Genomic DNA, 16,722 nt, shown 5'->3' on the forward strand with positions numbered 1-16,722 from the left:
TACATTAAAGGAAGTACATCAATGTGGTAATCTAAAAACAATGTTTTTAACAATCACCGTCAACACAGGAAAGCCTTGGTTCAAAAAATAAAGCACATTGTGAAAAAAGCTTAGAACACATCTCGCACATTCTATAGCAAAACAGCATAAGGAAAAAAGAGCCTTTCGAAAAAAACAGGCACTCTGCAACAAAATAAAATAGTGCATAAACACAAAGGGAAATGCACTCAATTGAGAGGATACAAGTAATAGGCCCATGCTCCATTGGAGGGATCAAGACACAAAAAGGAGACACTTATAACAAACTGAGCCTAATGGAAGAAAGCTTTTGCAAACAGTCTCATTAAGAAATCAAAAGCAATGGGTGAGTTATAAGTCCATAGAGTGAATACCGCATGTCTCGTAGAGACAGCGAATGTGCTGTCTAGGATCGACATAAAAAAGTAGGGGTCCCGAGTCCTAAACAAAAACCCAAGAGCCAAGCCCCTGTTTGAGTTCATGTATAAGAAGCAAGGTCTATTTTTACATTGAGTTGTGAACAGTTTCCGTGATGAAACCCTGTTTTAATAACATGGAAATTAACCAAGTATTTACTAACATTTTATTCGTACAACACATGAATTCTACAACATCACTTTGGATATGTACATATGATGCCTAATATTTCCATAGCAACTCCTATAAGTTAGCATCTTTCATGGGCTCAGTGGTGTGATGGTGCCTCTACAGATAAGGTCAGAAGTAAAACCGTTTGTTCAAATCCTGTCTAAGGATGTATATAGGGGAATAAGACCACACCGCTGACTGGGTACCATCAGTCCGGTTACTCTACATGGTTGGAGTTAAGTAAAATGAATAACACATTGGCAGTGTTTCTTTTCTGAACCTCTTTTTAATTAAGAAATGTAAGAATATCTGTCAGTTTCTTGCTTTTAGTACAGTGACACATTGGAGTCTCTATTACGGAAACCAAACGTTGGTAAGCTTCTAAACCTTTAAAGGTATATCTCATGGTGGTCGCGCAAGATCTGTTTTTCCATGGTCAGTTGCTCTGTCACATAGGTATCATTTTCAAAATCTCCTGGATCACTGATACTCACTTTGGTAAGAAAGTGAGACCATCACCCTCCTGGCACAGCACATCTTACATGCACAAAGGGATAAAGACCTGCATAGCGCATTGGAGAAGAGTAGTTATGACTCGGCACTACTTGCTGCAACTCCCCATTCACATCTCCACTAGATCTGACGTTCACCACCTTCTTTCACTCTACTCCTACTCCTGTTGGTGTGCCAAGGACGGAAAAGCACTTTAAAACTATCATTTCATGAAAGTCAATGGACTAGCACTTTCAACGTGCTTTAATTTGGCCATCAAACTGAGAACTTGTTGTGACCTGCATGCCTCTTACTCACAACATTAGTGCTATGTAAAGTAAGTTAGCATTATATGTAGTACAGATTACATACACACTAGGTGTTACAAATTGGCACGTCACCTGTCTGTCCCAGAAATGTGGTTGCCCTTCATTCTGTAGGTTATACTGTCACCTGTGGTGTATCTTAATCTTTTCTAGTGCGACGCGCGTAGGGTCCTGTTTTTGGGTGTCATAAAGAATTGGGTTGTCCTAGGACCATGGAAGGACCCGAATGAGAATGATGATCTTCCCATGGTTTGACTTCCTCTCCCATCTATGTAATAAACCTTCACAAACTATCAGTTTTTGAAGTAAAGTAATGCACTTTTATTTTACTTAATTACCCCTGTTATCTGTCAATCAAAACATTTTATTCGGTTACTATAAAATAGCTCCTCTGTTAGTAAAGCAGGACTCCGTTCCGACTACACCATCTTTACAAATCAGTGCTACAGACATGATGCTTTTAGAACCAAGGTAACCTTTCAGGTTTCTCAGCCTCCTGAAGACCAAGCTGTGCTCCCTCCAGGCATAGTCTTAGTTGTATTTATTTTGGGAGGGCGTCAAGCGGAACAGGTGTGCAAGGGTGACTAGGTAAAGTCCAACTCTTACTCGTAACGCCTAACTATGTCCCTCTCTGTTAGGCAGTGGTAGTGCATTTGATAGCAAAATGGAGTAACAAAAATCCACCCACTCTTGACAGTGGTTTGAGATCATCGTGTTTTGGGCGTGAATACCCTTGCAATAAGTCATTAGTGGCCAAGATGTGCCCATTCGATGAGCTCTGTTGGTTTCATCTGAACCAATTTATCGGAAAATAATTCTTTCCTATAACTTAGTTTTTACTACACTTCTGCTATTTTGAGCTCTGCGATCAGCTGCTGTTGTTTTCCAATTTAATGGTACTTTATTTTCCGATCAGTTTGTTTGCTGGGTTTTAAACTTGCAAACATTTAACTGACTGGGTCAGTTAAGTTTAATTCACTGGGTCAGTACTCTTTCCATTAAAAACCTGTTTCTCACGCTGCATCAATGCACACCGCTGTTTTCCAATGTTATGCTGGCGCGTGAGTTTTAATATTCATTGCGGCAGCTGGCACAATAACACATTTCTCCAGGGCTCTGTATTTTTTTTTTAATCATATTCGTTTTAAACTCCATTCTGTTTATTTGTTTTGCTGGTTCACATGTTAACCTCTAAACCCGTTTAAAAAAATGTCGTTGCGAATGTGCTAGGATTTTAAGACTGTCAATTACATCTGATTATGCGGGGTCCTCTGTCTTATGCTCTTGTTTTTTGTTCTCTGTTTAAAGGTGCACTTTGACCAGTTTAAAGAAGCATTGATACTCATTTTGTCCAACACCTTGTCAAACGAGGAGAGTTTCCACGAGCCAGGTAACTTGTACTTTCCTTTCCCTTGGAACGATTTTGCTATTTCTCATTTACCAAAATGCACAGATTAAGCAAGGTGTTTCCTTTTGTTTATTTTCTCAACGCTAAAATGCATAACAAACATTGGCAAAGACAATACGTCTGACTCCGGTTGTGCTTTTGCATATAAACACAGGCATTCCCAGGTGCTGTTTACTCGCACAACTACTGTTTATCACATTTGAGCCCACACTATTTGTTTTGCCAGTGCTAGGAAGACAGTAGCAAAAATGATTGCTTTCAGTATAGAATGTAAAGGAGATAAAAAATGAAGGTGATGAACAAAATTATGGAGTGTACTTCTTAAATGCAAAATAATCTTTCATGCATTTTTCAATTGAAGCACTTCTTTGAAGGTGGAATGATACACCAGAAAGCCTACAGGGTGAGTAATGTTCCTCTGCGTGGAACCAAAGCTCACTTTAGTTATGTTTTGGAGAAACTGTTACAGGCCACACAAGCGGAGGTCTTATCAAACCAGATCAAAAAACTATTGTATGTTTGACCAGCAGTTCTTACCAGAAGCTGGGTCTCTAAAATTAAACCTAAAACACTGGCGTAGTGACCTTCGTGAAGCCCCCCCCAAGAATGATCCGATCATCACTTCTGGCACTAAGAATGACAGTGAACGTTGTCCGTCAAAAATTGAGTATGCTAAAATCTTTAACTAAACTAGTACAAAATAGGGAAAAAGCAAAAATATGACTTTAAATGAATATTAGGTGGCCATGCAGGAAATGAAAAGCAACTTACCAAAGGCTGTGCGAGGGAAGGCCCAAGATGCCCCGAAGGTTGGCATTTTGATAGTCTTGGTGTGGTTAGCATAAGTATATTTTCTGTGTTTTGCAATAGTTACTGATGTAGGAAAACCAGTTATGACCAGCATTTCGCTGTGTTGCCACACAGGACGTCCACTTTTAGAGATATTTATGGACATTGTCACGCTTTTCGAAATGTCATATTAATTTAAATGTTAAGTTCTTGTAGTTGTATTCTCTGTCTTAGTTTGGAAGGAGACCTGTCTCCACAGATGGAGACCAGTGCCACCCAGTAATGAAATTAAAGTGAAGTGCTCTGTGTACTGTTTTCTCGGATGGCACATCTTGTAGCTGCCCTAGGAGACTTATCTCCTCAAGCTATGTTAGCACATTTAAAGTCCTGGCAGCCTTTATTTTAGTCTGATGTATTTTGGCTTGGTTAGTTTGTTTGCTCGCGCTGATGTCCTGAGGCTTGAGTGCACACAGGCAGCTTGCTGGCTGCCTCACTGCGCATGCCCCAGGCAGACTGCAGGTTTGATGTCGCCTGGTAGACGTGCGTTGCTAGGTGATGAGAACTTGACTCCTCTGTTGAGCTAGGTGTAAAGACTATTACAGCTCATACCTACTTATTTACGCCTGATTAACTTTGTTACTCGCAAACATTATAATTAGAAATAGCGCTTTCTAATCCCCTTATAGTATTTATTTTCTTCTGATGCTTGTGGTCAGCAATATAATCCCTGTGATTATAATGCCATTTATAGTCGTCAGAAGAAATCCTGTTTTTTTAATTTTTATATATCTTATCTGATAAACGTCAGTGTTTGTTTCTACAGAGTTACAGCAATTCTCTGTCCGAATGTAGCTATGTGTGAAATATGCAGCTTTTTGTTGAAGGTTTGCATCTGGGTAGCAAGCACCATGTCACTTTAGAGGTCAGAGAAGACCACCCTCACCCACGCAAATATCAGAGTTCTCTCCCACGTTTGCCTTGTTATTGCATGCTAGGTGACATTGTTTTTTACATCCACTTTGTGATATCTGGGGGATATGTTGCTGATTTCCCCCTCACACTCCCACCACCACCCCTTCCCGGCCTGTGTTCGGTCCATGCTTTATGAATGGCCCCTTAAAATAAATATAGATAATTTTGTCTTCTCTGCCTCGGGCCGCGTTTTTCAGGCTACTGTCCCGCATACAAAGCAAACTAGCATTTGCAATGTAATAGGTCTTGCATTTGCTTGAGTTACAGCTATTGGCATTATAAATTCACGACTGGACTTTTCTTGCCACATAAATTGGTCAACCCAGCCTCATATTTTCGTCTTTTCCTGCCATATAATTCCAGTGGCCCTGCATATAATTAAAGCACTGCCATTTATCTGCAGCAGAAAATCAAAATGTAGCCCGTTAGCATTCTAATTTAAATCTTTCATGCTAATTCCACTAGCATACCACTTTCACCACCCCACCATCAGGGTTGCTGGCTGGTTTACACAATTCCCCACAAAAAAGGCACAAGGCAGCCACAGAGGAGAGAGAAATTAGAAGGGTCACCCAAACATATCAAGAGTGTTCAAACAGTCCTAGTGTAATAAGGATGTTAAGTTGGCCTTAATTATGGTCATAATTGTACTAAGGAGAGATTATTAAAACATATCATACAAATCTTTATCAGAAATAACATTTTGGCACTAGACTGTAATGCTCAAAACAGCCCCATAACAAAATATCATTTGTAAGAAACATGGTCCTGTAACCAAATTATTAGCCCTTAGAGGGTATAGCCCCATGGAAAAAAAACTGGAGAAAGTAATGCAGTGTAACTATATACCTAGCCCCTAGAGGGCGTTTTTAGGTCTAGCAGGTCTAATGCAATGATACTACAAACATGGCCTTTAAAACAAAACTTCTCCCCGTTGTAAAACAAAAGTTGTAGCCATGAGAAAGCCTTGAAGACCCTGAATAGTGGGAGGGATTATTATTATTTTGGGGTCCCCACTAACCTAGTGTGGGAACCCAGAGATGATGTAGACAGAGCGTTTTGGTGGTAGTCCATTGTCCTAGGACCACCACAGGCTGAGTTATGAACAAAAATGTTTTGTAAAAGTAATGCCCTGCAAAGCGTTATTGGGGTGTGTTTTTGTGCCCCAGAAATTATAGTATTTTGACTGCAACACTCAGAACAGCCCCTAGAGGACACCACACTGAAAATAGCATTTGGAAGAAACCTGGTCATGTATCCATACAATCAGCCCTTGGAGAGCATAACCACATGAAAATGCAATGGGAGAAAGTAATGCAGGATACCCATATTTTTTAGTACCTAGAGGGCATAGTATATTACACATTTCCAGGCCTAGCAGGTTTATTGCAATGATATTAAAACAAGGCCCATAAAACATAACTTCTCCCAGTTATAAAACAAATGTTCCAACCACGAGAAAGCTTAAAAAGATAATGAATGGTGGTAGGCGTTATTATTTTGGAGTCCCCACTGACAGTGTGTGGACCCAGAGATGATGTAGACAGAGGACATTGTGGTCAATGTTTTGAAGGTGGTCCCATTGTCCTAGGACCACCAAAAGCTGAGTTATGAGCAAAAATGTTTTGTAAAATTAATGCCCAGCAAAGCGTTATGGGACATGTTCCCGTGCCACGAATATTTTAGTATCTTGACATGACTGTAATGCTTAGAACGGCCCCTAAAGGACACCACAATGAAAATAGCATTTGTAAGAAACCTGGTCCTTCAACTGTATAATTAGCCCTTAGAGGGCATAACCACACAAAAAGGCAATAAATAATCCAGTGTAACCCTATATTTAGCCCCAAGAGGGTATAGTGCTTTACTAATATTCAGGGGTACAGGCCTATAACATTATTTACCCACAAGTCCCTAAAAAAAAAAAGAAAAAACACAAGCTACTCCCAGTTGTAAAACAAAAGTTCCAGCCATGAAAGAGCTTCAACAGACACTGAATGGTGGGAGGGGTTATTATTTTGGGGTCCCCACTAACCTAGTGTGGGGACCCAAAGATAAACATTCACAACAACGTGGTCTGTCTGTTTAGTCACGGTCCCATTGTCCTAGGCCCACCACAGGCTGAGTTATGAGCAAACATGTTTTGTAAAAGTAATGCCCTGCAAAGCATTATGGTTTAAGTTTTCCTGAGTGCAGTGAATATTGTAGTATCTGCTCTCCCGCTGGCCAAGAGAGCTGGTTTCTCTTTGAGGATTTTTGTTTTACTACAGCATTTACCAATTTCAGGTGTTTTAAGGGGAGAGCCACAAAAAAATACTCTGATTAGGTAACTGAACAATGTGACCAGCGCTCCAATACCACCAATCGAGTTCACGCTGTGAGCACCATGCAGCAAGTAGGGGAGAGACAAAAGAAATTGTTTGCTCACTCTGAAGTATATCAGCAATCATGCAATAATCCATGTAACGGGCAGTCTGCAAGACAAGACGAAAACAGCCTCAAGATGGGCGTGTCATGGGCGTGGTTAAAAGCCCAGAATACTTCCAACAGGACAAAGCGCTTGCGTGCTCCACTTAAAAAATTTCCATCTTTATTAAAGATCACAGCTTTGTTTTTGAGACGATTGAGGTCGGAAACCAAATGTGTTTTAAATACTGACCATTGGCTGATAATTTGGGAGGATATGATAGTGGGATGGCATCCTCTGAAGTATGCACTGCAGGGTGATAAACAAATCCTATGTGAAATGGTGTATACACTTTAGTTTCTCTCTGGCAAACCCATTTAGCACTTATGTTGCAGTGGATATATTGATTAGTCAGACCCATTAGGATAATTTACAAGAAATCAAGTGCAAGGCATGCTTCTGTATTCTATATGTATTGCTTTGCCTGTATAAAGATGTAGGAAGCATGAAAATATACCTCCCCGAGATGGTAGACCTCCTGCATTTCTATAAAAAGTTGCCCTTTATAGAGAGAGAGATTGTGGCATCTTCAGCACTCTTTTGAGAGCATAGTAGAATGTGGTGATTCTTGGTGGAACTTTGAGGCTTTGTGAGGCCAGAAGGTTGAAGGATCCCTGCAGAAGGAGGATGCTCTTGAATGTGTGACGTACGCATGTACAAGAAAGCTGTAAAGGATTTACTGCATCTATACTCTGTCTCCCAGGTGATGCAGATGGGAGACCTCAACAAGCCACATTTGCCTTGCAATCAGTTGCCACTTTGTCAGTTCGCTTTGGAAGTGGTGGTGTGTACTGTCCTCCTGTTAAAGAGGAAAATCAGATGAATGTTTTTCCCTAATTATGATCAGCCTCTGGTTTTGTAAGTGACTTCAGAACATCATCAAATACTGTGCTGAGTTTTAAGTAATAACTGTTTTCCCCTCCTCCAGCAACTGGTACTGAGGTGTCTATTGACCACTGGTATTCTTAAAAACTTTAAAAGTGTTCAGGGCTTGTGTGCACAAGACCAAGACCTCCGTCTCGGCCATAGCCTCTGTTGCAGAGCGTTCCGGTGATTGGAATACATGAACGGGTGCAGGGTCTGGCGGAAGTGAGGCGTAGAGCTGCAGTACGCGCACACCTGTAACATGGACAATGCACAGGTCAAGCGTGACGAGGCATACGCACGGGTAGGTGCCAAAAATTTGGCATGCCGCCACTGAAGGAGGAATTTACACACAACAGGTTAAACATCAAACCGTGGCACTGGCAACAAACCGTATAATTGGGGCCACTGAGATTATGCCATTGTTTGGCTGCGGCAATATTCACATAACTATAGATTTGCCGCAAGTGCCACATAATCCACCGTCTGCTGCACAATCTGCAGACTTCAACAAAAATGTTGTTTTTATCTCAAATGGTTCAAAATTTACTAAAAATGCAGCGACACGTGTTGCTGCGCAACGGAAGGTCCTTTAACAATCTGGACTAAACATTTTTTATGCTTATTGCTATATTTGGGTGTTAAAAGGGTACTACTGAGGTCATATTTTGGCTTTTCTTGCCACATTATTTACCCAACCCTGCCGCATAATTTGACCTTCTCATGCCGCATAATTCCAGTGGCCCTAAGTATAATGGTGTATGTGGTGCATCAGCAAGACTGAAGCATTTGCTAGAAACCAGTGGAGTTGCAAATGAAACTTTGGAATTTGGGTACATTCAGTAGAAGTAAAGGCTGGTGATTATTAAGAGAGGGGTGTGAGAAGAGAGATAATTTGCTTGTGTAATACTGGAAAATACAAAAGTATCAGAAATCCAAATGAGAGGAAAATTTTGAATTGAAGGGTATCCATTACAGTCATCGAATACTAGAGTAAAAGGATCGGTTTAAGTAATTAAAAGAAAAATGTGTTTGGAGTGAGGTGCTGGTTTGAGGTGTACCCAGTGTGCAAGATCCTGTTAGAGCAAATATTATTTTAATTGTCACGAATCGGAATGTTAAAGCTCCTCCGTCTTTTTGTGGTTATGTCAGAGGAGCCGATCATTTAAGTTGATGAAAATGCTGTTTAGGTATTGAGTTCGAGATCGCATATATAAAAAAATATATATCTTTTTATTATTTTCTCATTTTTACATTGATTAAAGCTCGACTTTAACAATCATAATAACCATTGAAACAATTAGGACCACTGCTACATGCAATCGTTTGACATGCGATGTACATTTATCCCTACAATTTTTGGACCATGCATGTTTTGCAATTATCGTGTATGCGTGTATCGGCATTTACCTCCTCCTGGCTTTGTTGAGATATCAGTCTACACCCTGTCCGCACTCATTGCTCGTCGTCCGATGATTCCTCTGATGATTGGGTTTCCTCTCCCTCGAGCTTGGCCAGTAATGTTCCTCAGACCTGCTCCTAATGTTCCTCTACTTTATCGACTTCGTCTAAGGCAACCTTCTTTGGCTACCCCCACTCCGCCACACCCCGCTCCCAGTGATCGACACTTGGTTCCATGTGACCCATCCACGTGATAGGCACCCAATGCTTCACTAGCAAAAGTGTCAACTGGGTACATTTGTAGTCCATCTTCCTTCCTTTGTGGCTTTGTATCACCCAATAGGCTAACCATAGGGTCCTGCTGTACATGTATCCCCCACGTAAAATTGCTGAAAACCTAAAATCCATTCCTGGGTCAAATCACCCAGCTGAGGCACGGCGCTAGTTGTAACGTTTTTGTCTACCAAGCTCATCAAACACTGGCATCCCCACCCCCCCTCAGGTGTTGGTGAAAAGCAGCAACTGCTTGAATTCTCACAGCATCCTCCGAAGGCTTGTGCGTGCTGCCCTTGTTAGGCGCTGCGGCTCCTACGTGGCTTTGCTGGTCAGGAGGCCTGTGACGTCTGCATGTACTGCCGCTGATTTACGACGCAAGCTCCGTGAGGACAGACTTGGCTTTATTTTAACTTCAGCTCCAGGAACTGAATTACCAAGGCCTTCTGCACCCAACGTTCATATGTGAATAAACGTGTCAACTGTTAGTGGTTGTTCCTCTTCTGTTTTTCTGTAGCTCCCGTCCTTAAGGCTATTTGTAGGATTCCTGTAATAATTGGCTCTGAGGCCTCTGCCCCCTCTTGTACTTCTAAACTCCCTGGACAGCTGCTGCATTCAGCCAGCCACGCCACTGTTGAGACTTACCAGCAATTAAACACTTTTACTGGTTTTAAAAAAGCGAAGCTACATCGGAGACAGGTGAGCCTTTAGGAAAAATGCACATGCCAGCTCCAAATGGCCAGTCCGTGAGGACTTTACACATTCAGTGTTCGCTGCAGTTGTGAGGTTTATCAGTGGTGTGAGACATACTCACAAGTGTACTGTTTCTATGAATAAAATCATTTAGCCCCAGCCAGCCATGTTATCAGACAATTCCCTATGTATATATATTATTATTGTCTAGATTAATTGTATGTAAATATATGTGGCTGTGATAAATATTAGGCATGGTTCCAGTCTTCAAGGGCCAATGCTGGACACCCCAGAACAATTAATATACAAGCAGCAGTTAATAAAATACTTCATAATTGTCAGATTAAGCATGTACATGTTTTGTGTTTTACTCTGTGATGTTTTGTGCACTCCTGGGAATCAGCTGAAGGATCACACTGTGGAAAATATTCGAAGGTTGGGTCCTGTGTGGGCCTGGGGGAGGACTCTGAATCCGCTCCATATTTTCAGGATACCCAGGAAGATAAGTTTACAAGCAATGCATGCGAGTTGAATTTATTTATTCAGTAGGAATATGCATGTTTTCTTGGATCTATATTGGGCACTTCAGCCACACGTTATGTGGAAAGTCAGTCTTGCAATAAATGGAAAAACGTAATGACAGGTTAGTTAATACATTTCAGAGCATTGTTGAATACGTAATGTTATGTGATCTGGGGCGGTCTCTCCCTTCAAAGTCGACATTAACACGTCCTGTGTATTACAAACGTGTCCTGACATACACAAACAAGGTTAGTGCTTTACATTCTTAAGTTTTCTAACATGTCCGGTAATTGAACTTGGAGGCAGGTTCAGCTCCTTGTGTATCTCAATTTAACCTATTTGCTCAGTCTTGCTCATACACGAAGAGGGGGGTCTTTACAAGTGCACCGCACGCGCTCTTTATGTTCAATTAACTGACCTGTTAGAAAGTTTAAGATTGATTTGTGGGCCGGTCGCGTAGCAGACCATTGGTGGTGGGGGCTGCGTCCATCGCCACCGAGGGCGGTGGCCCACTGACCGCAGGGGGCACAGGCCAACGAAAAAGAGGTGTGCCAAATGGGCACGAAGAAGATAGGCTTCATGGTGCTTTAAGGTAAGCACAAAAGGTGCCCCCTCCCTTCGTTGGAAGGGACCCCACCGCCTCTGCCGCCGAAGGACTGCGCGATTGTTGCCCCGCAGGAGGTTCCTAACGCCGCGGTTGCCGAAAAGTGCCTGAAGGGCATCGGTTGAGCAACTGCAAACCCTCCTTCATTTAGAGCTATTGGTCGCTGGGGCTGAGTGCGGCGCCGATGACCCTGTGCGCGCCCTTTACCTGACCTGGGGGGAGAGTCCTTCTCCGGGTCCCTGATGGGGCGGGAGCGCCTGGAAGCGAGCATTGGAGGAGCAACGACAAGTGCAGCGAAGGGGAGCGGCGGGGAGGAGCATCTGTGAAGGTCCCAGACCCCCACAGCGAGTCGAGGGTTTCTAATCCAGGAGTGTCTGCAACATTTTGGGTTAGGAGCAGAGCGCGCGCCCCGCACATCGCCGGCGTACGATCAGATCGCAGCACTAGAGCATGGCCCACAAAGCGTGCAGCAGTGTATTTTTGGAACGTCCCTCCCTCTCCAACTCCGCACGGCACTGATTGCAGAAAAGTTTAAAGGGACGGTGCACCAGAATGGAGTGCAGGGAACCAGCCCCTATGACAAAATGCGAAGGAAATCTCATGGGGGCAGTGCACTGAGGACAAGAGTAACGCCCCCCCCACCCCCCCCTTCCCCAATTAACTGCATCAAAGGAACTCACAGCAGAGAGCACAATCAGGGCAACGGATGAAGGCAGGGTGCTCAACAAAAACTGATTGTGACCATCCTGGGAGGATGGATAACTGGGGCAAAGCACGAGGCCCTGCATGGGCGAAGAGGCTCCCCTGTTTTAGGGAGAATGCTGAGGGTGCAGCTACGGCACGCGGTACGACCACAGAAGCAGTAGAGGGGGCCCATGGGGAGCCCGAGTTAGTTGAGGACCTGGAGAAGTTCTTGCAGAAGGTGTGGGAACTACTGGCCAGGCAACGCAGAAGTGGGGGTGACGAGGAACCCTCCAACACAAAGTTTGACTAAGCGAAGGAGGTGGGCAACAAGAGAAAGGGAATCAACAGGACAGAGTAAGTATAAGAAAAACAGAGCCTCCTCTCCCCCACCCCCACCAGGGTGCTGGGTGAGGGGAGTTTGCAGCCAGAAGGTCACTCCTTAGCAAGCACACTGCAGCCTGGGCACCAAAGAAAGGCAAAACCACTGCAAAGGCCCACCGGCGTACTAAGGACGCATCTGGCACGGATGGACTGAGTGAAGGGAGCAGCGATGAGGACTGGGAAACCGAGCAAGGTTGGGCACGTGAAGCCAGTGCGACGGCCACAGCAGCATTGGACGGCCAGAAGGATGAACAAATAGCGCAGCGTGAGATGCACATGCAAAGCAGCATGGTTGCAGTCATTGGCAACATAGCGACCTATGGCATGCAGGTAGGGGTGGTGAACAAAGCACAACCTCACCCTGACAGGCAGCAGTGGGCCAGCAATCCACCACAGCAGGGTCAGCCAGACAATTGTTGGTTCCTCGCCCTTGACCCCCTAAAGAAACACACCCTTTAGCGACCCTGTCGTGAACCAGTGGTGGGCATGGCCAGGCGCGGGACCGGCCTTCTCCCCGGGCTATACACCCTTTTACTGGCCTGAGGTGTTCCCAGGGCACAGCCAGCCGCCAGGAGGAGGGCCAGCTGGGATAGCTGAGGGTTGCAGTGGGCTAAATAGGCCAACCAAAGAGTGATTGCAGGCCAGTGACAGGGAGGCCTGCATTGGGGAGAAACAAAGCAAGGGCACAGGAGATCAGGATAGAAGAGCAGACAGCCAAAACGAGTGAACTTCCAGCAAAAGGCACTAATCCCATGAAGGCGTAGAGTGGGGGTGGGCTGGGAGGGGGGCGAGAGAATATCCCAAGGGACAGAAGTGGGGAAGCCAGCAAGCGAATACTTCAGACCATCCCCAGGAGACTCCCCCGATAATGGCCAAAGAGACAGGTGTGGCTAGCCTGATCCCACGGGCAGTAAAGGAAAGGATATGGAGGAAGGAGTTCATAGATATGTTCTCCCTTCTGGTGGTGCGGCAAGATGTAGAGGGGTTCATAAACCATAGGGTGGCAGCCAGGGGAAGTATGGGCTCACAGGAGCATAATTTTCGCACCCCACTGGAGGAAAACAGGAAGGGTTTTCACACGGCTACAAAGCAAAGGGTGAAGCAGGGAGCAAGCAAAGTAGGTCCCGGTCATCTACCTGTTGGAGGTATGACAAAAATGAATGCAAGTGGGGGCAAGCATGTAAGTTCAAGCATAACTGTGGAGGGAACCACTCAGCAGTCGAATGCAGGGGGAAGGAAAAGATAGTGGCAACAATCAAAAAAATGTCAGGCCCATTTGTGACCCCTCTTCCCCCTTTCAAGAACTCATGGTCTCCCCATTAGGGGTAGTGCCTAAAAAGGAGTCAGGGAAGTTCAGGTTAATACATCACCTGGCTTACCCCCCTGGAGAGTTGGTGATCGACGGACTGGACCCAGGCTGGTGCTCGGTATCGTATGCCATGGTGGATAGCGCAGTTGATTGAATCAAAGTGCTAGCTAAACGGGCGCTACCAGCAGAAAAGGATATCTAGTCCGCTTTTTGCCTCCTGCCAGTCCACGCAGATAGCTATCACTTGTTGGGGGACCCACCTGGATGACCAATTCTAATACAAGTGCCTGCCCATGGGCTGCACCATATCCTGTGCATACCTTGAAGCTTTCGGCTCCTTTCTGAGTGGGCACTGCTGGAGCGGTGCGTGGGGGGGTAACGGGTGTATTATCTGGAGGACTTCCTGTTCATAAGCAGGGCAAGTACCGATGAGTGTGATGAGCTTCTCCAAATGTTCCAAAAGGTAGCTGCAGATCTGGGTGTGCCACTGGCACAGGACAAGACGGAAGGGCCCACCACGCACTTATCCTTCCTGGGCATGGAGGTGGGCACCACGGAGGTAGTATACAGGCTTCCTCAAACTAAGGTACCAGATCTGCGGAGGGAAGTCACACAGATTCCCTTCTAAAAAACGAAGTCTATGAGGGTGAGTGAAATGCACTTACCATGACCACCCTCTTCGTCCATGAGCAGGACTGAGCAAATAGATTAAATTGAGATACACAAGGAAGCGAACCTGCCTCAAGGAAGCTGGTTTAGAACGGAGGTTATCCAATGGCTCCATGACGTCAAAGACAATGCTGTAGTCACGCTTTTACTTTGTTTTATCTTAACCGTAGTATTGTGCTAATTTATTCTTAGTAGAAAATCTTCATTTATTAGACCCAAAGTCCGTATAAATTAGTGAAAATCCACTAAAGTATTTAAAAAAGATGGCTTCATAGCATTAATACAGTACAATTGTAATCTCTTAAATATATTCTATAAAAAGTATATTAGCACAAACTCTACTAATTGACCAAACAAAATTAATAGATACATCAATAGTTCCAATAAAGTTTTCACGAAACAATGGAAGTATAATGTGCCTCGAATTTTTACATTTTTGGGCATAAAAGAAAAACATGAACCGGTGACTTATCCTTCACAATTTTCCAAATATATTCAGCTTAACTTCTATTCTGATATTTAAGGGTTTCTCAAGGCAATAAAACAGCAAGTCCCTGATGTAGCCTTATTAGGACCTGCCCACATTCGGGGTGGGACAAAGTGTAAATAGTTATGCCCAGCGTACATTTAGTGTTATCACACTGGGATGAAGATTTTCCTGCAGCATAGCTGAAGTCCATCAGGATTGATTTAAAAAATGAATTTTTCTACAGAGCCAAGGAAAATAGAATATTTTTCAAGATCAACATCATACTTTCGAGCGAAATTCAGTAGTCTGCGTCGGAATAACCCAACCGAAGCAGTACTACCCCACAATGAAATAAGTGCCTTCAACTGACAATTCAATTTTCAAACAAATTTCAAAGGGAAACCATGCATGGTACCTCAACGGTAATATTTACAGTTTGAACTATTAGTTACTGTGCTGTACCACGGGGAGTCCTAGAGCTGTCTTTTGCAGTCTACCTTTTAGTCTCAAAATTTGAGTTGGAGCCCAAGACAGACAGTGCCGTCAATATACACAAGGACGTAGCGACTACCCTCGTCATAGAAATGATGGCAGCGGCTATATAAATAGCACCCCATAAAGTAATAAATCTTACTTCGTGATTATTCCACGTCAAAGGATTGTGGCGGTCACTTCCAAGGATTTTTAATCCTTAACAGTAACCAATTTTTCATCACTTACGAACCAAGCCTTTTCTTCTTCGATTTCCCCATGCACGTTTACAAAGCAGGCATAAAGTTTACACTTCTCTGCGACCTTTGACTTCTTTGTCAGATACCATAAGGCAATTATGTGGTCTGAGGTACTCATTGCTGGTCGGAAAGCAGCTTGTTCCCAGAGAATTAAATTGTTTACTACAGCCTGCAGTTGCAGATAATTTGAAAGGATTGTGTGCAAACATCTTTTCACCACTATCCAGAGGGGAGATCAACCTAGTGTAGTAATATTAATTTAAGTGATGAGAATTTAGATTACGATTACCAAAATGGATTCCGGTGGTTAAATAAATAAAAAATATTAAAAAATATATATATATATATATATATATATATATATATAACGAGATGTCCTCAATGAAAGCGTGCTCCCAACTGGTTATAATAAGGGTTTTGAAAACAAAGCCAGCAACTCACGGTGAGTCCTTGAAGCATTTTCATTTTTTCTGGCCTTTAGTAATAGTCATCTCTGGACACGTGTTTCAGGGTAGATCCCATCATCAGCAGAGAAAATGTAAAAAGTATTCCACCCTCGTGGGTGCAGCCAGTGCTGGATGTAATTCAGACTCTCTTTAAAAGCACCGAGTGCGAGGCTCTTCAGCTAGTTTGATTAATTGCAGGCACCTGATTAATTCATTAAAATACCAGTCCTGCCCCTGTGGGCCTCTGTAATGGCAAGTGCACACTGGTTATAGTAGTCCTGCAAAGTCGTATTCCCCAAGTGGGTTGCTAGAGCCAAGCACGAAAAAATGAAAAACAAAGTGCGCTTAATTCAAACATTCCACCTACCACCTTTTTAGGCATGGCTGGACAGTGCTTCTGTCTTGGTGAACTGTTACAGATGTTTTAAAATGCACATTAAGTGAGCTTTGGCTCTGCTCAGAGAAGTATTTCTCTTTCATTTCATGCACTTGTCTAATTGGTGCGTCATTCCAAATCCTACAGAAGCCTTGTATTGCATTGTGTAAAAGACTATTTTACATTTCAGAAATATACAGACTGATAAAGTTTAATCTCATAGCTGCACTGTATACAGAA

General features: G+C 43.5%; 1 protein-coding gene across 3 annotated transcripts in view; it reads left to right on the forward strand.

Annotated features, from left to right (window-relative positions):
- Positions 1 to 16,722, forward strand: part of NIN (ninein) — a 326,206-nt gene that overhangs the window by 71,662 nt on the left and 237,822 nt on the right. For all 3 annotated transcript variants that reach the window (XM_069208677.1, XM_069208679.1, XM_069208678.1), the window contains exon 3: positions 2,733 to 2,814. In XM_069208677.1, the coding sequence (XP_069064778.1) occupies positions 2,733 to 2,814 (82 nt within the window). The remainder of the gene's footprint in view (positions 1 to 2,732; positions 2,815 to 16,722) is intronic.

Source organism: Pleurodeles waltl, chromosome 9 (genome assembly GCF_031143425.1).
Source record: "Pleurodeles waltl isolate 20211129_DDA chromosome 9, aPleWal1.hap1.20221129, whole genome shotgun sequence".
NCBI lineage: Eukaryota > Metazoa > Chordata > Amphibia > Caudata > Salamandridae > Pleurodeles > Pleurodeles waltl.